Raw genomic sequence first — 27,320 nt, 5'->3', positions numbered from 1 at the left:
GGTCATATCTAAAATGTTTCATCACAAGTTTAAATTATTATTTAACAAACCTATTATTTAATAAGGTTTGTTATTTCTGGCTTAAGTATTGGCATTTTAAAATAAGATTGCTACATCATTCTTTAAATGTATCCAAGGAAATTTAAAGATCATAATGCATCTATCATCCATTTAAAAAATACATGAACAAGCTTTTCTTTAAAGTAAATTTTACATCAGTCTTTATTTTTCTTATCTTGTACTTCCATTCCACTCATACCTGAACATTTTAATATAATATTTTAAGCTGGAGAGTCTTTTATTGATCAACCTACCGCATTTCCCTACAATTTTTTTTTTAAAGAAAATTCTTGACTGACTCTGATAAGCTTAAAAAGCTCATTTTGATTGCATAATTTTAATACCTAATTGATCTAAATGATACAAAGTATTACATATTTTGGTATCTATTAAAATTAAAGGATATTTTTGCTGAGTGAAATAGAATTGGGTCAAACCTAGTCCTAGTTTTCACTTCTATGGATAGAAACACAAAATACCTTGTTCATTCATTCAACAAATATTTATTGAGCATCTCCTACGTGTTAATAGCTACTTTAGGCACTTGTGATACACTGGTAAATACTACAGATAAATCCTTGCCCTCATGGAGCTTACATTCTAGTCGGGGGTAATAGGCAATAAACAATAAACACAACACATGAGTAAATCATATAGTATGTCAGAAGTGCTATAGCAAAAGAGAAAGCAGGGTAAAGGGGCTTTAGGTGTACTGTGAAAGTTAAGAATGGGTTGTGATTTTTAAAAGGTCAGGGTAGGCTTCAATCAGGTAACTTTCGACCAAAGGAGGTGAGAGAGTTGGCAATGCAGATATCGGGGGAAACATGTACAAGGCAGAGGGCACAGCCAGTGCAGAGGCCCTAACTTGGGAGCATGGCTGACATCTTCTAGGGACTAGAAAAGACATTGGGAAGGCTAGAACATATTGGAGAATGACTGATAGGAGATGAGATTAGAGAAGTAATGCTCAGGGGTGGAGTGGTGGTACTGATCTTATAGAACCTTTTAGACTATTGTAAGGATGTAGATTTTTACTCTAAATGAAGTGAGGATCATTTAATGTAGGGATTTAAGCAGAGAGAAGATATCTGACTTATTTATTTTTTTTGAGATGGAGTCTCGCTCTGTCGCCCAGGCTGGAGTGCAGTGGCGCAATCTCCACTCACTGCAAGCTCCACCTCCCAGGTTCATGCCATTCTCCTGCCTCAGCCTCCCGAGTAGCTGGGACTACAGGCGCCCACCACCACACCCGGCTAATTTTTTTGTGTTTTTTAGTAGACCCGGGTTTCACCGTGTTAGCTAGGATGGTCTCGATCTCCTGACCTCGTGATCCACCCGCCTCGGCCTCCCAAAGTGCTGGGATTACAGGCATGAGGCACTGCGCCCAGCCCTGACTTACGTTTTAAAACGATCACTCTAGCTATTATATTGGGAAGAGGCAAGCATGAGAAGAGGGAGAGCTTTTAGAAGATGAATCCAAAGATGAGATGATGGCGGCTCAGACCAGGGAGTAGCAGTGGAGGTGGTTAGGGATGCTCTGTGGATTAGACATGCATGTGAGAAAACGAGGGGAATCCAGAATTGCTGGACAGCACTAAGGATTTACTTGAGGTTCATGGTGATGAAATTAAAGTGAAACTACTCAGGGTTTTTGGTCTGAACAACTTGCACAATAGAGTTATCAAATAAGATCGGAAAGCTAGTGGGCTCAACAGGTTTGAGGGAGAATATTGTTCAGTTTGTGACGTGTTTGAGGATATCAGAATCTGGAGTTCAGGTAAGAGGTCTGAGCTGGAGATATAAATTTAGGAGTTGTCATCATATATGATGATATCATATATCTTATGGTATTGAAAGTCAGGAGACTGGATGAGATCAAGGAAATGTATATAGATTAAAAAGAGTTCAAGGGGCCAGGCACAGTGGCTCACGCCTGTAATCCCAGCCCTTTAGGAGGCTGATGCAGGCAGATCACCTGAGGTCAGGAGTTCAAGACCAGCCTGGCCAACAAGGCGAAACCCTGTCTCTACTAAAAATACAAAAATTAGCCGGGTGTGGTGGCGGGTGCCTGTGATCCCAGTTACTTGGGAGGCTGAAGCAGGGAGAATTGCTTGAATCTGGGAGACAGAGGTTGCAGTGAGTTGCGATCATGCCACTGCACTACAGCCTGGTTGACAGAGAGAGACTCTGTTTCAAAAAAAAAAAAAAAAAAGAAAAAGAGTTCAAGGAATGAGCCCCAGTTAAGGGGTTTGAGAGAAGAGATGAAATCCAGCAAAGATGACAGGGAAGGAGGAACCATGAATGAAGGAGAAAAACCAAGAGGATGTGGTTAAAAAAAGAGAATCAAGTGATTAGCTGTGTCAGCTGTTACAGATAAGTCAATCAAGATGAGAACTGAGACTAGATCATTAGGTTTAGCCAGCGTGAAGTTCTTTGTTGGCCTTCACAAGAGTAGTTTTGATAGTGTGGTAAGGATGAAAGCATGAACGGAGTTTAAGAGAGGATGGGAGACCTAACCCTCAGCTGATGACCTAAAATACGCCACATGTGTACCTCACATGTAATGATTCTACTATGTATGTATGGAGTCTTAACATACATATCATGCTTGACATGTTTTTGAACTTTATATAAATGGTATTGTATGGGATGTATTCTGCTGTTGTAGAATGGGAGAAGAACTGCAGATAAAGTATAGAAAACTCTTTTAGAAGTTTTCTTGTAAAGGGAGTAGAGAAATGGGTGATAGCTGACAGTAGAAATAGGTCCAAGAGAAAAATCTGTAGGATTGGAAAAATCACAGCTGCTGGTAAACTTACCAGAATGACACAGTAGAGAAATACTGATAATACAGAATAGGGGATAATTGCTGGAGTGACAGTGAGGATACTGATTAGGCAAGATAGGACTGGAATCTGTGTGTTGGTGACAATGCTCCTTTAGCTAGGAGCATGGCAATTCAACCATGTGAGGGTGGGGAAGGCAAAGTAGAGGCTGGCATGTGGGTGTGGGTGATGCTGAGATTCTGTGGAATTTTTTCTCTCATTGCTTCAATTTTCTCAAACAAGGCTGTTAATTGAGAATGATGGAGGGGAGGATGTGCAACTTAGAGGACAGAGAAAGTACAAACTCCAGAAGAATGGAGGAGGGAAGGAGAATTGCTGGACAGCACTAAGGGGTCTGCCTGAGGTTCTTGGTGATGAAATTAAAGTGAAAGTAGTCAGTGTGATTGCGTTCTTCTCTTGCCACATTCAGATGCATGGGCGCTAGCTTGAATCAGGGTTGTGGCTTTGCCAGGCAAGCACAACAAAGGGAGAGAAAGGCAAGGGGGCTGAGAGCATGTGTAAGAGTGATTGTGATTGGCCAGGGGTTGAGGCTGGGTGAGAGCAGATATGAGGGGTTAAAGAATTGTCACAGTTAGAGTACTACAGGGAGTGACCTAGAAAACTGAGGTGGTGATCAGGGTATGAGATGTTTGAAACTGAGATAATGAAGAAGTTGCAGAGTTCGATAAGGCTACTGTGATTATGACCATGGGAGGAAGTGGCTTAGTTAGGGAATGTGCAAGTTAGAAGTTAGAGAAGGTACAAAATCCAGAATGATCAAGGGGAGGATGTGTAAGAGGACAGACAAGGTACAAAATCCAGAAGAGTGGAGCAGAGAAGTGTAAGATAATCGCTGGACAGCACTAACGGTCTACCTGAAGTTAATGGTGAACAGTGGGGGTCTCCAGCCAACAGCCAGCAAGGGACTGAGGCCATCAGTCCTGAGGCCTGCGAGGAACTGAATGCTGCCAACAACCACATGAGCTTGGAAGCAGATCCTCATCCCAGCCTCACGTTGTAGAGGACACAGCCAAGTGATGCCCGGACTCTTGACCCAGAGAAACTGTAAGATCATAAAACTGAAGCAATGAGAGAAAATCCTTGAAGAATAAAAGGAACTGAGAGGCCAGAGTACTGGGAAGATCTTATAACCACCTAGCACTAGGACAGAAGTGGCATTGGAGTGACTGACAGGAGCAAATTCTGCAGAGATGAAGTGGGGTAAGGTCAGCGACAGAGGTATTGGATAGCAAGATTTAAAGCTGCTGGTTTAGAGGAGGAGGGGGACGGCCTGGAAGCAATGTTGAGAAGCAAGAAGGAAACCTACCTCACCTCCAGGCACTAAGAGGCTGAAGGTTGAAAACACCGTTGCCACTACTTGATAGGTAGAAGAAAGAGCAGTGTCCCAGGGCAAAGTTGGGTTTCCCTTAAGTAAAAAGGTGAAGGGAACCTGAAGGGAAATTCTGAGAAGAGGTTGAACTTATAGGGAATATCATCTGCATAAATAAATAGATGGTGTGGTAGAGTCTGAACAGGCCCCAAATGATCCCCGCCTCCTAGTGTTCAAGCTTTTGTGTTTCCTTCCCCTTCAGTGTAGGTGGCGCCTGTGATTTGCTTCTGGCCAGCAATGTATGGCAAAGGTGACAGAGTATGAGTGACACTGTGTATATGATGATGTTACATAAGATTGAAACCAGTGTCTTGCTGAGACTCTCCCCGTTGCTGGCTTTGAAGAAGCAAGCTACCATATTGTTAGCTTCCCTATGGAGAGGACCACATGGCAAGGAACAGAGGGGGTCTCCAGCCAACAGCCTGCAAGGGACCGAGGCCCTCAGTCCTGCAGCATGCAAGGAACTGAATGGTGCCAACAACCACATGAGCTTGGAAGCAGATCCTTTGTTCCAGCCTCACTTTGTAGAGGACCCAGCTGAGCCATGCCTGGACTCCTGACCCAGAGAAACTGTAATACCATAAATGTTTGTTGTTTCAAGCTTCTATATTTGTGGTGATATTGTTATACAGCAATAGGTAACTAATACAGATGGAATGGAAGAAGTTTAGTTATAACTATGTGTTAATTTTTAAAAACCTTCTTCTGAGGTATATTACCTAAGAATCACATATTGATCTATTACCAAATCATGTTTTGTAATCTATCAGCTGACAGATCTTCCTTCAGTTTCGTTGACAGAAAAGATTTGAAAACTATCTGACCTGAAAAATAATTTAATATCCATTCACTAAAGTCATTTACTTTCTCAGCATAGATACCGATTTTTGAATTGTCCCTTTTGGATTGCTGGGGAAGTACTGCATTGATCCAATGCACATTAGTATGGGTGAGAATTTTGACTTTCTTTTGTAAGGTGGGAGGACAGTTTTGAAAGGGGATGCTGTGTCCTCAGCTCCTTTCTTAAGCTGGGCAATTTTCGAAAATAGAACATACAGCAGTGGAAGATGTGGAAATGAATTCCCTTAAAACTGGTCTTCATAAAGCCCAGGAGTAAGAGAACACCAGTTTGGAGCTTAAGGAGCTTTCTGGTAAAAGAGGGACTGGCCCAGGCAGTGATGTGGAGGATAGAATGAAGCACTGAGTATGAGTGGTGAAGGCGTGCGGTGGATGTAGAGAGTTTCTGGGCGACATGACCTAAGAAATGACTTTAGAACTGGCTAATCATTAGTTTTGGAGGGACTAAAAGTAGTTCCAAAGTAGTTCCTGGTTGGTGAAAATAAATCATTAATGTGTTTTAAATGAAAAAGAAATGCATGCGTCTTGTAAAAAATATGAAATAAAAGAAGCATAAAGTCAAAAGCAGAGCCTGTGCCTTCCCCCACCAAACAGGTAACCTAGTTAACTGGCGTGTCGTAGGATTGGAAGTTCCCCTCCAGCAGAGAGTGCACCTACATCGCTTCCAACAAAATCCACTCACACTTGGCAACGCCTGGCAAGGCTCTTCAATATGTGATTCCTTGACTGTTCTGTGCGTCTCTGGAGTTCAAACACCTCTGCGGCTCGTGATTTGGGGTTGCCAGAAAGGGAAGGAAGGCGCGGCCAGCGTCTGTTTCTTCCCTAAGTGAACTCCTACAACCTAGCCACCTTCTCCCCAGAGCTGTCGACCGGTGGTTGAAGGCCAATTTTTGTGCCTACGCAGGTCCTCCACACAGAACAAAACAAATACACAACAAAAGCCGGGCTAATAGCTATTTATAAACACTTACTGGACGCCCACTCTACGCCGAGCTCTCCCGCGCTCCTTGGAAACTTTTTTGCCAAGAGATGCCAATTTTCCCGGCGACCACTCCCTCAAGCAGGCCTTCGCCTCTGCCCGCGGGGAGGCCCAGGCCCAGGCCCAGACCGGGATTCAGAGCCGCCCCTCGGCTGGCGCTGCCCTGCAGGCGCCTGCGCAGAGCGACTCTCGCCGTCACTTGGGGCGGGAGGCGGCGACAGCCGGGAGAAAGGAAAGCTGCGGGGGAAAAGGGCCAAACCCTGAAATTACCCGGATGTGGTCCCCGCGCGCGCATGCTCAGTGTGTTCTCGACAAGTTGGCAGCAACAACACGGCCCTGGTCGTCGTCGCTGCTGCGGTAACGGAGCGGCTCGGGTGGCGGAGCCTGCGTTGGCGCCCTCCTGCTCTCCTCGGGAGGCCCTTCCCGCCCTCCCCTCGGCTCCGCGGCCGCCCAGGGGGTGGGAGCGGGTGAGGGGAGCCAGGCGCCCAGCAAGAGAGGCCCCCCGCCGCGGGGCGGCCCGGGAGCTCGAGGCGGTCCGGCGCGCGCGGGCAGCGGCGCGGCGCTGAGGAGGGGCGGCCTGGCCGGGACGCCTCGGGGCGGGGGCCGAGGAGCTCTCCGGGCCGCCGGGGAAAGCGACGGGCCCGGCGCGTCCGCGGACCAGCAGCGGCGGGAGAGCGGACTCTCCTCGCCACCGCCCGAGCCCAGGTAACCGCGCCATGTCCCCTCCCCTTCCCCCGGCCGGGCCCGCGCACCCCGCCCGCGGCTTCCCCGCCCCGGGGCGGGCTCCCGACTGCTGCGGCTGCGGCGGCGGCGGGGAGCGCGCGGAATCCGCTGGGAGGGCGACCGCGGCCGCCTGACGAGCTGGGCCGGGCGGCGGTGCCTTGCGTCCGTCCGGCCCCCAGCTTCGCTTGCAGCTCGTGGGAGAATCAAGTTAAAGTCAGACGGGACTCCTGCCGCGGCCGCCGCTCCTCTTTGTTGTTCTCGAGTAGTTTCTCGGTCGCCCCGGCTGAGCGCGTTGGGTCGGCTGGAATGTGTTGCCTTAGGGTCTAAATGAAAGTTGTAAATTGTTTGTCTTAATTTATTTTCTCCAGCCAATTTCGGTTTTCTCTTTGTCCCCTACTTTCTCTTCCTAGTCTTGTCATGCCAGTTTACGCTTCTGGCTTTGATATGTTTACTTTTTGAGTGTTGAGAGTGACGGCGGTATGCAGGACACATTCTTAGCACCTAACTGAACCTCTCCTTGCCCCCAATAAAACATGCTTCCTATTAAAAGACATAGTTGATCTTACTGTTAGCACTACATGTACTGAGAGTGAAATTGGTGTAGGGTGGAGGGCGGTGGCTCCATCACTTGTCCCAAACTGCTGTTAGGATTTCTCAAACTAGATTTTCAAAGGGACAAGTGTGTAGTTAACGTGAAAAGTTTATTTGCTGGTGCAGAGGCTTTAAAAAGCCCTATTGAAGATTGATAGCTGTTTCCCCTCAAAAACCTAAGTACGTTTTTATTTTAAAAAAACCATTTTATTATGCATTATAATTTGGAAACTATTATTTCCAAATTAGTTTCTTAATGCATTTAGTTTTTGCACCGTAGTTTAAGATGGAATTGCCAGTTATTTAGGAATAATAAATACAACAAGATAATAGGGGAATTATCCTGAATTGCCTTTCTGCAAACATATGATCTTAGCTAATTTTTGTTAATAACCTTTGACTTTTGCCAGAATTAGCATCCTTTTAGTCTTAGTAGCAGCTTGGTTACTCGGGTGTTTAAGAAGTAGGTTCACTACTTTTTGCTGGCAAAAACCATTTAGTCTCCAAAAAAAAAAAAAAAAAAAAATGAAATGCATAATTTCGTAATTAGATTTAGAACATGGCATTTGAATAATTGTTATGGATTTCATAAATTGCTTTTGCCATACCCTGCGGAGCCTAAATATATACATTTCAGTTGAAATATAGGAAGTTCTAAAATGTACCTTTTTTTTTAAATGCTGAGGACTTTATATTGGAAAGTTCTGATATGATTAATACATAATATTCCAAACTGTAAAATGATTAACATTTAAAAATACAGGTTTTTAAATTAGTGTTTCTTCCATAATGCTGTCATGATTTTGTTTACTTAAATGGGTTTGTTACAGAACAAATATAATAGAGATAGATAGGCCAAGCATTTATAATTTGGAGTAGCTTTAGATCTAAAGATAGTGGTGAATTATGTAGGTTTTAAGTTGTTGGAATTAAAACTAAAAGCTGCTTTAGATAAAAATTGTTGTAACATTTTGCGACTATTAATAGAAGTGGCTTTTTCTTTGCTTTCCAGGTTTTTGGGTGAGTTTTAAAGAATTATTGCATCTTAGTTTTTTTATTTTTGAGGTGAGAGTGTATGTCTGTTTAGGTAACTGCCTTCAGTGTAAATCTTGAGTTTAGAAAAAACCAAACTGCAAATGTTTTTCAGACTTAATGAAAATTTGTACTGAGAAAGTCACTTTGAAATATTTTGGAGTAAGTTGGCTGGGCGGGGTGGCTCACGCCTGTAATCACAGCACTTTGGGAGGCCGAGGCTGGCGGATCACGAGGTCAGGAGATCGAGACTATACTGGCTAACACGGCGAAATTCCGTCTCTACTAAAAATGCAAAAAATTAGTCGGGCCTGGTGGCGGGCGCCTGTGGTCCCAGCCGCTTGGGAGGCAGAGGCAGGAGAATGGCGTGAACCCGGGAGGCGGAGCTTACAGTGAGCAGAGGTCGCGCCACTGCACTCCAGCCCTGGCGACAGAGTGAGACTCCGTTTCAAAAAAAAAAAAAAAAATTGGAATAAGTTTTACGTGAAAGATTTTTAAAAGCCTGTGCTTCACTTTCTTAAGCTACATTTTAGTCGAGTGATTGTGAATTCTTTTTCTGTATTCCCCTTCAGTTTTTCTTTCCCCCCCAAATTAAGGAGCAAGAATTAATCTAATTTACGCTGCCCAGTTACACTCCAGCTCTCTCACTTGGAAGCAGTTTTTTTCTGATTGAGCCAGTGTTATAGTAACATCATTAGGCACTATTCTAATTGAGGTGTGAATTACTGAGGCCTCTACTAGGGAGGTTAACCCTACAGAATCTGCAGGGTTCATTATATTTAAATTGCATATTTAGGCTTGTCTAAATTTTTGCCTATTTTGGTGAAAACATGTTGTTCTGCCGATGTTTAAACTTAGTTCATTTTATCCCTCTCTAGTTCATGACTAACCGTTTTTTTCATTTTTAATTCAGTGATTTTTTTTTAGAGTGACTGGTTCTTTAAGCATCTTGTATTAGCCATTTCAATGCTCATTATGTATGTTTGGATTTCTCTTATTTTGTTGATCTAGAAGACAGTGTAGTTATGCCAAAAAAATTTTTTTTTCTTAAAGCGATGATGAATGGTGACTCCGAGTTGACCATTAATCGTGTATAAAAGTAACCTGACTAAAATGTTTCATTGTTTTCTACAGTTAAAAGACTTAGACCAGCATAACACAGCATTTTTTTTTTTTCTTTGACATGGAGGCTTGCTCTGTTGTCCAGGCTGGAGTGCAGAGGCATGATCTCCACTCACTGCAAACCTTGCCTCCCAGGTTCAAGCGATTCTCCTGCATCAGCCTCCCGAGCAGGATTACAGGCATGTGCCACCACACCTGAGCCAATTTTTGTATTTTTAGTAGAGATGAGGTTTCGCCATGTTGGCCAGGCTGGTCTTGAACAACTGACCTCAGGTGATCCGCCCGCCGTGGACCCCCAAAGTGCTAGGATTACAGGCGTGAGCCACTGTGCCTGTCCTATAATACAGCATTTAATACAGTTTTGTAAAATTATCACATTTTGTAAAATCACATATGCCAAGCATATGCTTGATCGTAAGTCAGATTTAGAATTTTTGGATTTTGTTTTCTCTTTCTAAAATGTGTAATTTTGGTAATGGGAAATTTGACTGAATTCCAGTTTCTCAGGAACAAGGTATTTTAGGTTGTGTCACCTTGACACTATTGCATGGTGTAATTGGCATCCGGGAATATTTGTGTTTAATTATGAGAGAATGAAAACTAGGATAGTGCTTACATACGTAAAACTAAGATTATGCATAGTCGGATTCTTACAGTTTATAAGGTTCTTATAATCTAAGCCTTGATAAGTTGCTACTGCAAATTATATCATAGATCAGATAAGTACCAAAGACCAATTGTAAAGAGGGTCTGTTAACATTTTAATCAGTTTAAAATTGGTGGTAACAGTAAAGACCATTCGGCTCAAAGAATGTATTTCATTATTTATATTTCAAATGAGAATTTTTTGCAGTTTGGAAAACTTGTAAATGTGTTGAATTCATCTTTTTATTGCTTTTTTACTCCCAACGTTTAGGGCAATGGTCTTCTCTCCTGTCTTTCTTTCTCTCTCCCTTTCTCCCTCCCTCCTTCCCTTTTTCTTCTTTTCTTTTCTTTGTTTTTTTTTTTTCTTTTTCCTGAGATGGAGTTTTGCTCTTGTCGCCCAGGCTGGAGTGCAGTGCAGTGGTGCGATTTTGGCTCACTGCAACCTCCACCTCTTGGGTTCAAGCTATTCTCCTGCTTCAGCCTCCCGAGTAGCTGAGATTACAGGCATGCGCCACCATGCCAAGCTAATTTTTTTGTATTATTAGTAGAGGATGGGATTTCACCATTTTGGCCAGGCTAGTCTTGAACTCCTGACCTCAGGTGATCCACCTGCCTCAGCCTCCCAAAGTGCTGGGATTATAGGCATGAGCCACTGCGCCCAGCCTTCTTTTTTTTTCTTTTTCTTTCCATCTTGCTCAGTGCCCCAGCCTGGAGTGCAGTGCTGCAATCATAGCTCACTGCTGCCTCTACCTCCCAGGCTCAAGCAATCCCACCTCAGCTGCCCCAGTAGCTGGGACTACAGGCACACACCATCACACCTGTCTAATTTTTTGAAAATTTTTTGTAGAGACAGGGTCTCCCTCTGTTGCCCAGGCTGGTCTTGAACTCTTGGGTTCAAGTGATCCTCCCACCTCAGCCTTCCAAAGTGCTGGGATTACAAGCATGAGCCACCATGCCTGGCAAGTAGTTTTCAATCTTGGCTGTACTTTTAGATCCCTTGAGGAGCTTTACAAAATACTGATACCTGAATTCTAGCCCCGGAAATTATGATTTGGTTGGTCTGGGGTGCAGCCAGGTTAGCCCTCGACAGTGATTGAGCCATTAGGGTCCTCTGACTTTTTCTTTTGAGCTGTTTCACTTGTGTTAGCTTTACATTCTTTAATGCAGTGATACACGCATGTACAGTGTAGTCATCTCATACATTTATCTTAATGTGTCTTTTGAAAGTATTGCCACATTTGCTTTGCTTCTGTGTCTGTCTCTTTTCTTTCTTTCTTTCTCTCTCCCTTCCTGTCACCTATTCCTTTCTCCTCTGTTTCTTTCTTCGCATTCAGTTTATTTGAACTGTCTGGTAGTAAGTTTTAGGAAGCTGTATTTCCCATGATGAGAAGTTAATATATCATCACTATTTTAAATAGGAAGTTGGTCTTCTTTTAAAGTATATTCTCAAATGCTTACTTTTACTCCTTTTGGAGACTAATTACTTTAAGTCCCCAAGTTAGCATCTAAACTCCCCGTGGACTTAGTCTAGTGGCTCACATCTATAATCTCAACGCTTCTGGAGGCTGAGGCAGGAGGATCACTTGAGCCCAGGATTTCAAGGCCAGCCTGGGCAACAAAGTGAGACCTTGTCTCTAAAATAAATAAATAAATAAAACAAACTCTCAATGCAAATTGTCGTCTTAAGGGGTTAATCTACTTGGTAAACCATACATTTTTGCGCCTCCAATTAACTAGTCACTTAACTGGTTTCTGAGAGGCAGGTTGCATTGGGCCTTTTCCGTCAGGGCTTGTCTTATACACTGCGAGACAGTTGCTCAGCTAGGCTAGCTAGCTAGTTTCTTTAGAGATCATCTAGGGCATGTTCAGCTCTCCATTTACGTCACCTGAAGTAGTTCCCAAGTGCTGGGCTATGGAGTAGTTTCATCTCTGTCTCTGGAAGAGCTATTTAAAAAAATAAAAAAATTTTTCCCACCTGATTTCAACACACATTTTGCTTCAGAATGGGAATGGAGTGGAGGAGGCATGGGAATCTGTGTTATTTTTAAAAAGTGCCTCTTGATTCTAAAGGTTTTGTTTATTTTAGTATGCTTATCCTTATTGCTTTATTTATCTATTTTTTAGAGACAGGTTGCCCAGGATGGAGTGCAGTAACACCATCATAGCCCACTGTAACCTTCAACTTCTGGGTTCAAGAGATCTTACCTCAACCTCCAGAGTAACTAGGACTACAGGCATGCACCGCCACGCCTGGCTGATTTTTTAAAACTGTTTTGTAGAGATGGGGGTCTTGCTTTGTTGCCCAGGCTAGCCAAATCTTATTTATGATTTAAAACTAGGACTGCTACTGAATATTTATTTTTATAGGAAGTTATTATTTCTGTATCTTAATATGGATGAAGATATGCTATTTAGGTCTTTTCAAGTAAAAATGTATCTCTAAATATAAACTGAATTAAAGATATTTGTCAGTGATATTTACTAGTGAATTCTAGAGCATATGTTATCAGTAGATGGCCAGTCATTGTAAAAATTGAATAATCTAGTGAAAGGATGACTGGAAATAATGGGGTAAGCTAAGCCAGGAATCATTGTACATAAACACATTAGGTGTGTCTTATGTCATAAATATGCCTACTAAAACTAGTTGAAGGAAGAACGTGTATAGATGTTGCAATAATGAAGGGCTGGCTAATTGTAAGGAAAAATGATACAACTTCTGTGTAATTAGTGTTTTTAATCAGTTGTGTATATTCATGGTATTTAATTTGTAAAGTAAAGATTGTAGACTAGATCAGTGCTTTGTAAAACTAACACTACCTCAGACTTCCAGAGTGCTTTTTATTTTTTTTATTTTTATTTTTTGAGACGGAGTCTCGCTGTGTCGCCCAGGCTGGAGTGCAGTGGCGCAATCTCGGCTCAGTGCAATCTCCGCCTCCCAGGTTCACACCATTCTCCTGCCTCAGCCTCCCCAGTAGCTGGGACTACAGGCGCCCACCAACACGCCCGGCTAATTTTTTTGTATTTTTAGTAGAGATGGGGTTTCACCGTGGTCTGGATCTCCTGACCTCGTGATCCACCCGCCTTCGCCTCCCAAAGTGCTGGGATTACAGGCGTGAGCCACCGCGCCTGGCCTTCCAGGGTACTTTTTAAAGGTACAGCCCCACCCTTGATTCTAGTTAGTGGAGCTGGCCTAACCTGCAGGGGATTTTGATACATCCCCCTTTGAAAGAATAAGCTAGATGGCTTGAAAGTCTCATTCATTTAAAAGTTTTATGAAATGAGGCCAAGTGTAGTGAGTCATGCCTGTAATCTCAGCACTTTGGGAGGCCGAGGTGGGGGGATTACCTGAGGTCAGGAGTTCAAGACCAGCCTGGCCAACATGGTGAAACCCTGACTCTACTAAAATTATAAAAATTAGTCGGATACGGTGGCACACGCCTGTAGTCCCAGCTACTCACATGCCTGTAGTCCCAGCTACTTGGGAGACTGAGACAAGAGAATTGCTTGAGCTAGTGGACGGAGGTGCAGTGAGCCGAGATCGTGCCACTGCACTCCAGCCTGACCGACAGAGCGAGACTGTCTCCAAAAAAAAAAAAAGCAAGAAAAGTTTTATGAAATGTATTTTTCAATTATCAGTTATTGAAATTCAGTTTGGTTTCCACCATCTTTTGAAACAGTGGTTCCCAAAGGGTGGTCCACAGACTCCTGGAGATCCCTAGGATCCTTATATTTAAGGGGTTCACAAAATCAAAATTATTTTCATAATGAAACTGAGATGTTATTTGCCCTTTCAGTGTGAGGACATTTGTATGAATGGTGAAGGAACAGTGGTGGGTAAATTGCTGGCACTTTAAAATGACTCTAGGCAGTTGTGCCAAACGTATGAGTCTTTATAGTCAAACACACATTAAGCATTTGAAAAAAATGCCGGTTTCACTTAATAATCCCCTTGCTGCAGCAGTAAAAAGGTGTAATTTTAAAAATCTCTACCCTGGAGTACTTGTCTTTTTAATATTCAGTGTGATTAAATGGGAAGTATGCATAAAGCATTTCTGTACATTGAAGTACAGTGTTCTTTTCTAGGAAAGGCACGTGTGTGATTGAGCTGCAAGCTGAACTAGCTGCTTTTTAGTGGGACACCATTTTTATTTAACAGGATGACAGATAAGCTCAGATAGCTATTTAGATTTGAGTATTTGGCAGGTAATTCGTTGGAAATGAATAAAGTGAGCTGGCCACTTTGAGGAAAACATTTATAGCCAGTGCTAAAATCTAATGTTTCAAGTGAAAATTAGATTTTTGGGAAACTCCTGTCACTATGACTTGCCAGTTTCTTAATACTTAAAGACTTTTCTGATGAGATGGGTGGTGATATTAAGGAATGGGATTAAAAATATTATGTTGGGCCAGGCCCAATGGTGCACACCCGTATTTCTAGCACTGTGGGAGGCGGAGGTGGGAGAATTGCTTTTGGCCAAGAGTTCGAGACCCTGTTTCTACAAAAACGTATAAAAAATTAGGTGTAGTGGCATGTGCCTGTAGGTCTAGCTGCTCAGGAGGGTCAGGTGAGAGGATTGCTTGAGCCAGGGAGTTCAAGGCTGGAGTAAGCTAGGATCGCACCACTGCACTCCAGCCTGGGCTACAGAGTGAGACGGTGTGTGTATGTGTGTGGGGGTTGGGGTTGGGGGGGGCAGTGTGAGGAAGTGTGTCAACACTGGGAAGATCTGTGTAACTCATTGGACCAATATTTTCCCAAATGACCAATTCATGTTATAAAATTGTGCATGGGTAGGCGATCCATTCAAAGTACAACATAGACAAATGGATTTTTATATACCAGAGCCAAAAAGTTCATTGATACAGTGAATTCTACATTGCAACTAACTTTTCAGAATTGCCACTTGAGTTTTGGTGTTGAATAAAAGATGAATATCCATTGCTTTCTGAAAAGGCTATTAAAATACTCCTGTCTTCTAATTAGCTGTCCATGTGAGGCACATTTTCTTCATGTACTTTAACCAAAACAACATATCAATACAGATTTAGTGCAGAAGCACATAGGAGAATCCAGCTGTCTCCTATTAAGCTAGGCATTAAGAGAAATTTGCGAAGATGTAAAACAGTGTTACTCTGATTCCTAACTTTTTTGTTTTAGAAAATTCTGTTTTTCATGAACTTATTGTTTATATTAACATGTAATGGGTTTTTTATTATTTTAAATGAATTAATAAAGCAAATACCAAAAATTTTAGTAGCTGTATTTATTTGTAATATGATAAATATCGATGTATATAGCCCACATAAAAGCTATTTGATGTCTTTAATAATTAAGAATATAAATAAAGGTCCAGCTTGGCCAACATGGCAAAACCCTGTCTCTACTAAAAATACAAAAAATAGCTGGGCGTGGTGGTACATGTCTAATCCCAGCCACTTGGGAGGCTGAGGCACGAGAATCACTTGAACTTGGGAGGCGGAGGTTGCAGAGAGCTGAGAACATGCCTCTGCAGTCCAGCCTGGGCAACAGACTGAGACTCTGTCTCAGAAAAATAATATGAATAAAGGGATCCTGAGATCAGAGAGTTTGACAGCTGCTATTTTAAAGTAACTATTTCTATGTATTCTCGACTAAATTACTGATTGATTTAATTGTTTATGTGGTTTATACTATATTGCTGTTATTTCTAAGGATGTTAGTCATTCAGTTTCTGTTATCAGGGAACGTGTAGTAGACTTAAGTAAAAAGGGGAATTCATTGGCTTGATCTGGAGATAGAGCTGACCTCAGATTGCTATATCCAGGGTTTCAAGCAACATCACCAGGGCTCTTGACTTTGCTTCCTTTCAGCTAGTTTGCAGGCTAGCTACTCCCAGCTTCAAGGAAGCATGAAGAGGGCTTTTTTTTTGTTTTTTTTTTTTTTTCTCTGTAGTTCCATCGGAAGTGCTGGCGCTATGTCACTGGCCTGCCTTGGGTTCTTTTTCATCAGAAACAACACTGTGGCCAGGGGGTGGCTCTGGTTAGTCTGGGAATTGTCCCACCTGGCCAGATTGGGAGATTCTCCTTGGAAAATCAGACAGCTGTGTTACAAATGGGGAAATATACGCTGGTACACAGAAACTGATGTCCACCTGTAGTACTTTGTTATTTCTTCTTTTAACAGCCTGTATTAATCCAAAAAGGATAATTTTTAAATAAGATCATTTAAACTGAAGGTGGCATACCAAAATGACATTTAAACTTAAGACTCATGGGTAGACAAGAAGCATACCTCTCAATTTGTCCTTTGTAATTCATCTTAAAAGTTAAAAAAAAAATCTTTTTGTTGCTTTTATTGCTTTATAAATCCTTTGTGCTCTTGGAAGTTTGCCAACTGCCCTCAGTTTGAAGAACCTCAACTTGCTGTCCAGTGTTTAGTCTTTAGCTTGTGCTGCAGACAGTTGCACTAACCACGAACACCTTTTTTTCCTGTTGGTAAACCTAAGTTTAGAGTTTCTTCCTAGTGATATATTACCAGGCCCAGCTTTTTTCTCCCTCCCCTAGTTGAATTTAAGCACTTTTCCTCCGGGCATGGTGGCTCATGCCTGTAATCCCAGCACTTTGGGAGGCCAGGGTGGGCGCATCATGAGGTCAGGAGATCGAGACCGTCTTAGCCAACATAGTGAAACTTGTCTCTATTAAAAATACAAAAATTAGCCGGGCGTGGTGTGCCCCTGAAGTCCCAGCTCGGGGGGAGGCTGAGGCAGGAGAATCACTTGAACCCAGGAGGCAGAAGTTGCAGTGAGCCAAGATTGCATCACTGCACTCTAGCCTGGGCGACAGTGAAGCTTTGTCTCAAAAAAAAAAAAATTTAAGCACTTTTCGCAAATATTCCCGTAGTAAGTAGTTTATTGATCACTGATCAAAAAAAGACACTTATAACTTCTAGAAAATATATGTTTGACACACATAATACAGTCAATTCAAAAATAAACTAACATCTGAGAAAAAATGTCAACATTCCTTACCTAAAATGTATGAATTTACATGAGAGCCTCTCTCAGGCCAGTATTCAGCCTGTTTAATTTTAGAGAGTATCTTAATTTGGTTATTTGGCTTTCTAGTCCATTGATTATTATACCTGTGGTCAACATCAGGTGACAGCTTATAATTAATAGCAAGGCTAGAGGAAAAACATAGCAGGCAGGTACAAGAATCAGCTGTCTCTTCCTGCTGACTCTTTGCCTCTCATTACTCTTTACTTGACTGATTGTAATACCTGTATATGTTAGTGCCTTTCATATAGGCCTAACTTCTCTACTCATCTCTTCAAACTCAGGATATCTAAAACTGAATTTGTTACATACCGCCTTTTAATTTTTTTTTTTTTTTTTTGGGACGGAGTCTCGCTCTTTGGCCCAGGCTGGAGTACAGTGGCGCAATCTCGGCTCATTGCCAGCTCCGCCTCCTGGGTTCACGCCATTCTCCTGCCTCAGCCTCCCAAGTAGCTGGGACTACAGGTGCCTGCCACCACGCCCGGCTAATTTTTTGTGTTTTTAGTAGAGATGGGGTTTCACCGTGTTAGCCAGGATGGTCTCGATCTCCTGACCTCGTGATCCGCCCGCCTCGGCCTCCCAAAGTGCTGGGATTACAGGCATGAGCCACCGTGCCTGGCCCTTTTTAAATTTTTTTATCATTGAGTTTTCTAGAAATGGGTCATCTTTTAATTGTCCCCTCTTTTTCACTTTTCATGCTTCAGTTGGTTAAAGACTCCAATCTTTTCTACCTAGAAATAGCTCACTGATTTCCCCCTCCCCTCTTTGGCCCATTGCCCATGGCCCTAGTCTAGGATCTTACCACATTTCTGATAATTGTTTCTTAACTGGTTTTCTATTTCCTTTTCCAAAGCTGTTCTCCAGGCTCTCACTGAAGTTTTCTTTCTAATACAAATCTAATGCTGTTTTTTCTCCTCTTTTTCTACCATGAACCTACTCTAGACAAAGCTCTTATCTGTCTCTGCTTTTCTTCATCATTTTCCTTCAGCCTGGCAAATTCTTATTCATGTGTAGTAATCCATTAATACTATTGTACCAGTATTCTGATGGCTCTCCCCTGGCACATGGTAGTATTGTGCTTCTTTGTCTCCCTTATCCCTACCTTGAAATTAGGCATGGCTCAGTGTTTCTTGCATTGGCACTGTTGACATTTTAGGCTGGATAATTTGTTTTGGGGGTTGTCCTGTGCTTTGCAGGGTGTTTAGCAGCAACCATGGCCTTTAGCCACTAGATGCCCGGTAGTATCCAGTTGTGACCATATATTGCCTCCACATACTGCCAAGTGTCCCCTGAGGGACAAAGTTGCCCCTGGTTGAGAACTTTTGGCATGGCCGTATAACTTTAGCCCGTCAAACATGAGCAGAAGAAGTAGCCTTTAAAAGAAGATACATAAGCTGCCCTTTCCCTTTTCCTGCCATTTAAGGACATGTGTAGAAATGGAGCCTTTGTCAGTCTAATTTCTGAGCGATGACAATGAGCAGTGCCCACAGTTGATGAATGTGTGTCATATCTTAAGCAGAAAATAAGCTTTTGTTTTAAGCTGCTGATCTTTTGGGGGTTGGTTGTCACTGCAGCATAGACTTGCCAGTCCTGACTGATGCATCGTGCCAAGACCTAGGTTACCTATGAACTTTCCATGCTCCCTCATTTATAGTCCCAAATCACTTTATACCTACTTCTATTTTTTTTTTTTTTTTTTTGAGACGGAGTCTTGCTCTGTTGCCCAGGCTGCAGTGCAGTGGCGCGATCTCGGCTCACTGCAAGTCCGCCTCCTGGGTTCACGCCATTCTCCTGCCTCGGCCTCCTGAGTAGCTGGGACTACAGGCACATGCTGCCACGCCCAGCTAATTTTTTGTATTTTTAGTAGAGATGGTGTTTCACTGTGTTGGCCAGGATGGTCTCAATCTCCTGACCTTGTGATCCGCCCGCCTCAGCCTCCCATAGTGCTGAGATTACAGGCGTGAGCCACCGCACCTGGCCCTGATACCTACTTCTTTTAGCATTTATTACTTATGTAATAATATGTTTGGGTCTTCCAGATTAGTAGTTCTCAGTGGAGTAAGTACTGCTCTTTAAGGGATGTTGTGGAAATTTGTGGATGGGTTTGGTGGGTTGGGGGCCAGGGATGCCATCCTGCAATGTGAGAGTGAGTAATTATCTTGCATCCCACAAGACTTTCAGATGCCCCAGAAATTCTTGTAGGAGGAAAACATAATTAGCCCAGAACCTAACTCTATAATGTATATTCACTTTGCCAGGAGTTAAATTTCTTTTAATTCATTTTTTTTTCTTGCCTGCCTCCCTCTCTCCCTCCCTCTTTCTCTGTTTTCTGTCTTTTTCCTTTCTCTCTCCCTCCCTTCCTTCAGGCTGTGTCACCCAGGCTGGAGTGCAGTGGTATGATCTTGGCTCACTGCAACCTCTGCCTCCCAGGCTCTAGCCATCCTCCCATCTCAGCCTCCTGAATGGCTGGGACTGTGCAGTGGCATGATCTTGGCTCACTGCAACCTCTGCCTCCCAGACTCAAGCCATCCTCCTACCTCAGCCTCCTGAGTAGCTGGGAGTACAGGCATGTGCCACCATGCCCCACTAGTTCTTTGTATTTTTTGTAGAGAGGAGGCCTCACTTTGTTGCCAGGCTGGTCCTGAGCATAAGTGATCCAACCATGTTGGCCTCTAAAAGTGCTGGGATTACAGGCATGAGCCACCCTGCCTTTGTTTTTTTGTTTTTTGTTTTTGAGACCAAGTCTTACTCTGTCACTTGGGCTGGAGTGCAGTGACTCAGTCATAGCTCACCGCAGCCTCGGTCTCCTGGGCTCAAGTAGTCCTCTTGCCTCAGCCTCTTGTTAATTCATTTTCTTAGTTCAGGTTGTTTAAGAGTTCACCATTTGGGAAAATCCATGTTACTGACTGCAGTGCCATTATGCTATTTGAGTTGCCAGTATAACACATCTGTCTTGGAAGGTCTGAATTTGTAGCTGTCATATTTGTGATGATTCTGTACATAAGTGCTGGCATCTAACTTCTTCGTTATACATTCTAACTTAGTTGGCATGCCTGAGTATAGGTGAAAGTACACATTGTATATTAAGCTTTTACTCCTTTTTGTTATAGTTAGGGCATTGTTAAATTTTCAAAATATGTGTAAGTAGTTTAGAATTTTGTTTCAGTAAAGCTAAGGTGGTAATATAAATTATTTGTTAGAAAAAAATGGGATGTTGCTCTGAGAGAGTCCAGATCCACTTTCTTACTGTGGGCTACCTGTTTTTGTATCTGTAGTGCTTTGTATATACAGTGTTTGTTGAATTGGTCAATTTATGTTTCCCAGATTTATGTACATTGTTGCATCTAATTACCACAGTAAATTTGTAAAGTTGGCAGGGCAGGTGTTTTCATTTTATAGATGAGAGAATTGAAAGAGATGTTAACATTCAGTCATGCTGCTAGACCTTTACTTAGAATATATAATTTTATTTATATTGATATTATGCCCTCGCCTACCATACTTCCATAATCTAGAACCATTTAATGTAGGAATACATCTCTATATTCCTGCTGGTATTATTTTTTATATGCATAACTTCTAATTATGTTTGAGGCACTGTGGTCATAGGAATACAATAAAGAGAAAGATGAGAAAGCTGTGTTTGTTTAAGAAAGCAAGGTCATTATCATTTGTATTCAAAGCAACTTGATATTAAAACAACTTTGAGATACCATTAAGGCCCCAGAATAGCATAAATTTTAGAAATGATGACATGTGATGGTGAGATTGTGGTGAAATAATTACACTTAAACATTTTAATTACATCGTAGATACATGCACATCTTTTGGAATATAATATCAGAAAATGACTTCAAAAGTATATGCAGTCTTCTTATTTGTTGTAAGACAATTCCACAGATAAAAAGCTATGGTCAGTCCAGAAATACTTGCCTGGTATTTGTCAGGAACTGTGCATAGTGCTGGGAATTTCTAAAATGAGAGTGTTGTTGCTGTTTCCTTGGATTTCTAATTAGTGGCAAAAATGTGAGACAGGTATGTAATCAAATAACTAATGTGTTAAATTGTAATTTAACATATCTTTCCTTTTCCCTATTCCCCAATTCCTTTCCTTTCTACTGAGTCTCACTCTGTTGCCCAGGCTGGGGTGAAGTGGCACAGTCATAACTCACAGCAGCCTTCAACTCCTGAGCTCAAGCAATCCTCCTGCTTCAGCCTCCTGAGGAGCTAGGACTACAAGCCCACACTACCATGCCTGGCAAACCTACATTTTTGAGACAGATTTTAATAGAAAATGCAGAAAAATGCGTAATGCATTTTAGGAAAAAATATCCTTGTAAAACTACTACTATTTTTTTGAGATAGAGTCTCACTCTAGTGGCTCTATCTCAAAGTGCAGTGGCTCTATCTCAAAGTGCAGTGGCACAATCACCGCTCACCACGGCCTTGACCTCCCAAGGCTCCGGTGATCTTCGAGCCTCAGCTACCCCGCGTAGCTAGGACAACAGGTGTGTGCCACCACACCCAGTTAATTTTTTTATTTTGAGTAAAGATCAGGTTTCGCCATGTTCCCCAGGCTGGTCTCAAACTCCTGGGCTCAAGCAGTCCACCTGCCTTGGCGTCCCAAAGTGCTGGGATTACAGGTGTGAGCCACCATGTCGGCCACAATTAAGCATTTTAATATTTCAACAGTAGCTTTTTCACTGAACACTATGTATCAGACATGTTATGTAGAATTTTTCCTTTGAGCTTCTGTATACCCTCCTTTTAACCCAGATTCAGAGTAACTTCATTTTCTGACTACCGTGAAAACTGGAATTCTAATCCAGATCTCTGACTCCAAAATCTCCCATGCAGGTTATCTTTGGTTATCTGGAAGGTGTACCTTCAGTGTGTGTATTGAATGTGAGCAAGTGCTATAAGACATGTGAAAAACTGCTTCTCTGCATGGGGTTTATGAGTTGAGACAGACATTTATGTAAAAGGGGTAACAACAGAGGGAGAAGCAAGTCTTAAATATCAAGTGATGTACATTCTGAAGAGGCTCCAAACTACAACAGCGGCAAGGAGAATGGAAGGAGAGATAGAAATGACTGAGGTAAAGAATCTTGTAACTGTGAGGGAATGTAGGGATAGTGAAAGAAAGAGGCAGGTCAAAGATCTTTTGCAAAGCTTTCCAAGGCTGGGTAATTGAGTGGAATCGATACTTTAACAAAGGTCTTCAGAAGAGGAAGATATTTTGGTAGTATGATGAGTTTTATTAATCTTGTGGGAGGATGCTTTTATACAGCAAAAGAAGATGAAAGCAAAGTGAATCTGGAATGCAACTTCAGTGAACAAGTAAAATACAACCAAGCACACACAGTACACGCTCCAGTCCTGCTTTGTCTTCTTAGGCTAATGGCCTTTTCCTATTCTCTGTGGGGTCTTGGGGTCAGATAAGTTACTTTAGTTTTCTACCTGTTGAATGGATTCTTTATTAATCTTCACTTTTTGTTATTTTTAAGTTTTTTGAAAATAATTTACCGTGATGCTTTTACAGGTAAAATCTTTTGAGGAATTTAGTGATCTCTTTAAAGAATAGCTGTATTGAGATATAATTTCCGTACCATAAAATTCACTGTTAGAAAGTGTACAATTCAGTGGTTTTTACTATAGTCAGAGTTGTGCAACCATTTTCAGTATCAATTTTTAGGAGTTTTTCATTACAACAAAGAAACACCGTACCCATTAGCAGTCATTCTTCATTCCCCTTCTCCCAGGCCCTGGCAACCACAGATTTAGTTTCTGTCTCTGTGGATTTGCCTATTCTGTATATTTCATATAAATGGGATTATATAACGTGTGACCTTTTGTCAGGGACTTCTTTCACTTAATATGTGTTTTCAAGGCTTATCTATGTTGTAATGTGTTAGTACTTTATTCTTTTTTATGGTTGAATAATATTTCGTTGTATGGAATTTTATTTATGCATTCATCAGTTGATGGACATTTGAGTTGTATCCATTATGAACAACGCTGCTGTGAACATTCATGTACAGGTTTGTGTGGACATAGGTTTTCATTTCCCTCAAGTAGAAGTATGAAGAGTGGAATTGCTGGGTCATATTTACTCTGTTTAACATTTTGTATTAATACCAGACTGTTTTCCAAAGTACCTGTGCCATTTTGTAATCCCAGCAGCAATGAATGAGGGTCCAGTTTCTCTGCTTCTTCAGTACTTACTGTCTTTTTGATTTATCCATCTCAGTAGGTATGAAGTGGTAGCTCATTGTGGTTTTGATTTTCATTTCCATGATGTCTAATGTTGAGCATCTTTCATGTGCTTACTGGCCACCATCTTTGGAGAAGTATCTTTTAGAATCCTTTTGTTCATTTCTAAATTTTTTTTTTTTTTTTTTTAATCAGTCTCTTTTAACAAAGGTGAGTGTTAACTGCTAGGTAGCATTTAATATCAGGGTATGGTAAATTTTTCATAAATATTAGTAATAGACTTTTAGGTTTAACTAGTGCTGATCCTCATAAGTAATTCTTTAAAAAAGTGCTGGTAAGATTTCCTTTAGGGTGACTAGTAAAGTCAGTAAGACTTGATTGAATGTGCCACTATCATAATGAGAAGACCTAACTTTAATAGTTTTGGAATGTCAAAAACAGTGACATTTTAATTAAGTAATTTTATTTTTTTAAATTATTTTTAATGGTTAATATTTTATAAGAATTTTAAGCAATTTTCAACTCTGAGCATCAAATTTTAATTATGTGCATTGAATCTCTGACTTAACCAGAGCAATTTCATTTTTTCCCAAGTAGTTGAATCTACTTCGTGAAATGTGTTCTCATGTGTGTCTTTTTTTTTTTTTTCTTTTTTAGGTTATCCTGAATACATGACTAACAATTTTCCTTGCAACCTTAGCTGTTGTTTTTCACTGTTTCCAAAAGATCAAAATTGCTCCAGAAATTGGAGACATATTTGATTTAAAAGGAAAAACTTGAACAAATGGACAATATGTCTATTACGAATACACCAACAAGTAATGATGCCTGTCTGAGCATTGTGCATAGTTTGATGTGCCATAGACAAGGTGGAGAAAGTGAAACATTTGCAAAAAGAGCAATTGAAAGTTTGGTAAAGAAGCTGAAGGAGAAAAAAGATGAATTGGATTCTTTAATAACAGCTATAACTACAAATGGAGCTCATCCTAGTAAATGTGTTACCATACAGAGAACATTGGATGGGAGGCTTCAGGTTAGTCTTACAAGAGTTTTTCTATACCCTCTGTGTTGGCAGATTTAAAAACTTGCTAAGTTTCCTTTCAAGCTACTACAGGGTAATTTAATGCATGCTCCATCTCTTCAGATACTGTGCATCCTGTACAAATACGCGTTATGGGAATTTGTGGAAGAATATGCAAAAGATGAAATTTTAAAGTTTTTTAATGTTCTATCAGAAAAAAGTTCAATGGAGAAAATTTGGAAAATAAAAATAAAAAGCAGAAGAAAACCCACACTTTGCAAGAACTACCTTTAGCACTTTGGTTTTCATTTTTGTGCCTGTTGTTTTCTTTTTTTTTCCCCCTAGATGGAGTCTTGCTCTGTCACCCAGGCTGGAGTACAGTGGTGCGATCTTGGCCCACTGCAACCTCCACCTCCCAGGTTCAAGCAATCCTCCTGCCTCAGCCTCCTAAGTAGCTGGGACTACAGGCGAGTGCAACCACGCCCGGCTAATTTTTGTATTTTTAGTAGAGACGGGGTTTCACCATGGTGGTCAGGCTGGTCTCAAACTGCTGACCTCAGGTGATCCACCCGCCTTGGCCCCCCAAAATTCTGGGATTACAGGTGTGAGCCACCGTGCCCAGCCATGTTGCTTTCTTTTTTGATATCGTATGTACATTTAAACAGTTGGATTACACTTAGTCTTTTTATAATTTAGAAATCTGATATGTTTGACTGTTACCAAATGTTTCATTGATCACATTTTTCAGGTAGAACTTCATAATCTCCCTTGCTGAAATAAATCTTACAGACATTTTATGTCTTAAATTTTAAAGTTTTATTTCAAGACTTTATACATGGTTTCTACAACACAGTCTTTTTAAATATTTATTTCATTTTTTTTCTTTGAGACATGGTCTCACTCTTGCCCAGGCTGGAGTGCAGTGGTGCAAACATAGCTCACTGCAGCCTTGACCTACTGGGCTTATGCAATCCTTCTGCCTTAGCCTCCTGAGTAGCTAGGACTACAGGCACATACGACTATACCTGGGTAATTTTTTATTATTTGTGGAGACAAGGGCCTTGCCATGTTGTCCAGGCTGGTCATGAACTCCTGGGCTCAAGCGATCCTCCTGCCTTGGCCTGCCAAAGTGATATGATTACAGGTGTGAGCCACCATGCCCAGCCACTTCTTGCATTTTTAAAACCTGAACACAGGCCTTGAAATTACACCAAGGTTTAAATTATAGGTCTGATGCATGACATGGCCAAGTTAGTTATTTTGAATTTTAGTTTTCTCATTTATGAAGTGGGGATTGTAATACTGACTTGGTAGGATTGTGAGGATTAAATCAGAATATATATAAAAGTGTCTTGCATAATGTGACAGATGAATAAATGGTCGTTTATTTTTCTAGGTGGCTGGCCGGAAAGGATTTCCTCATGTGATCTATGCCCGTCTCTGGAGGTGGCCTGATCTTCACAAAAATGAACTAAAACATGTTAAATATTGTCAGTATGCATTTGACTTAAAATGTGATAGTGTCTGTGTGAATCCATATCACTATGAACGAGTTGTATCACCTGGAATTGGTAAGTAGACTTTGCTTTTATCCTAAGAAACATAAAGGGAAAAGGATCTCAATAGTGTTTTAATTTTTGTAAGTTAAATTATAAATTTGGAAGATAGCCCACGACTTTAAATAAGGTTAAAGAATCAGACATTTTTAATATACGTGTTTTAATTTGAACTTAGGAACAAACTTATATTTTGACTGCTAAAACCAAGTATTATAGTTGATATTTTGCCCATTTAGAACATTGTTTTTGAGAAATAAGATGGAAAGCATTATAAATTTGAATACTTAGTGTGTGTATTGTTAGATAGTGTTTATGCTACTTCTGAATTGAAATAGTTCATGAACTTTTGTAATCTCTGGTTTAACTTGACATTCTCTGTTAAATGGAAAATATTTTCATTGTAATGATTAATGTTTCATTTGTTTTCCCTTTTAAACAATTAAGATCTCTCAGGATTAACACTGCAGAGTAATGGTAGGTAATCTGTTTCTTATTACTTTCTTTCTTTTGTCCTATCCTCTCTGTTTTTTTGTTGACCTAGAATTAGTTTGTGTGGGCGGCAGTAACATTAACAAGAAAATAACTTACTGATTTGGAAATTTAGATTTTGGGGTTTGGGGGCACGTCAGCATTTAAAACTGGATTTAAATTGGCTATTTGCTCTTTGTATATGAACTGCAATTTATGAACTAAAGTACTGTAAAAAACATGATAGAGGAATGTACCAAAAACAAATACAAAGAATATTTTTTGAGTTAAGACCCATTTTTGAAGAAAATCTCACAGAACCAGTTTTAATGGATGTTAAGTACCCAGAACATTTGGTAATTTGGAATCACGTATAACATATCCTTTTAAAATGCCAGTATTCTAATTTTCCTTCATTTCAGCCTAACATTTTTATGAATGATAATGTTGAGAATGGTTTAAAATCGCGCTCATTTGTATTTTTTCAGTCTTGTTACATTTTGAGTAAATAAATCAAGGCTACTTAAAAGCATATGCCCATCACAGCTTACCTAATTGTATTCTTTAAAAGAAAAACTGTTTTAAGGTAATTGAGAAAATAAAATGCGAATGGGGGTGTGTGTTTTTGTTTTTTATTATAATATTTGAGAATGGAGTTTTATTAAATCTTTAGCTCTGTTACTTAGAACTTAATAAACTCAGATTTCTGTAAGAACTAATTATTTGCGGAGAAACTCTTATAAGGAACCACTGTCAGCCAGGCACGGTGGTTCGCGCCTGCAATCCCAGTACTTTGGGAA

General features: G+C 41.1%; 1 protein-coding gene across 3 annotated transcripts in view; it reads left to right on the top strand.

Annotated features, from left to right (window-relative positions):
- The first annotated feature begins 6,404 nt into the window (after window positions 1-6,404).
- The window catches only part of SMAD4 (SMAD family member 4), a 57,704-nt gene continuing 36,788 nt past the window's right edge, over window positions 6,405-27,320 (top strand). For 2 of the 3 annotated variants that reach the window (XR_493336.3, XM_007973983.3), the window contains exons 1-4: window positions 6,405-6,817; window positions 24,130-24,505; window positions 25,890-26,064; window positions 26,497-26,526. Coding sequence is in view for 2 of the 3 variants with exons in the window: in XM_007973983.3 (XP_007972174.1) it covers window positions 24,257-24,505; window positions 25,890-26,064; window positions 26,497-26,526 (454 nt within the window). In the remaining variant the exon portion in view is untranslated. The remainder of the gene's footprint in view (window positions 6,818-24,129; window positions 24,506-25,889; window positions 26,065-26,496; window positions 26,527-27,320) is intronic. The other variant, XM_007973984.3, reaches the window with a different exon arrangement.

Source organism: Chlorocebus sabaeus, chromosome 18 (assembly GCF_047675955.1).
Source record: "Chlorocebus sabaeus isolate Y175 chromosome 18, mChlSab1.0.hap1, whole genome shotgun sequence".
Taxonomy (NCBI): domain Eukaryota; kingdom Metazoa; phylum Chordata; class Mammalia; order Primates; family Cercopithecidae; genus Chlorocebus; species Chlorocebus sabaeus.
The sequence above is the reverse complement of the archived record's forward strand: the minus strand, read 5'-3'. Positions and strand labels throughout refer to the sequence as shown.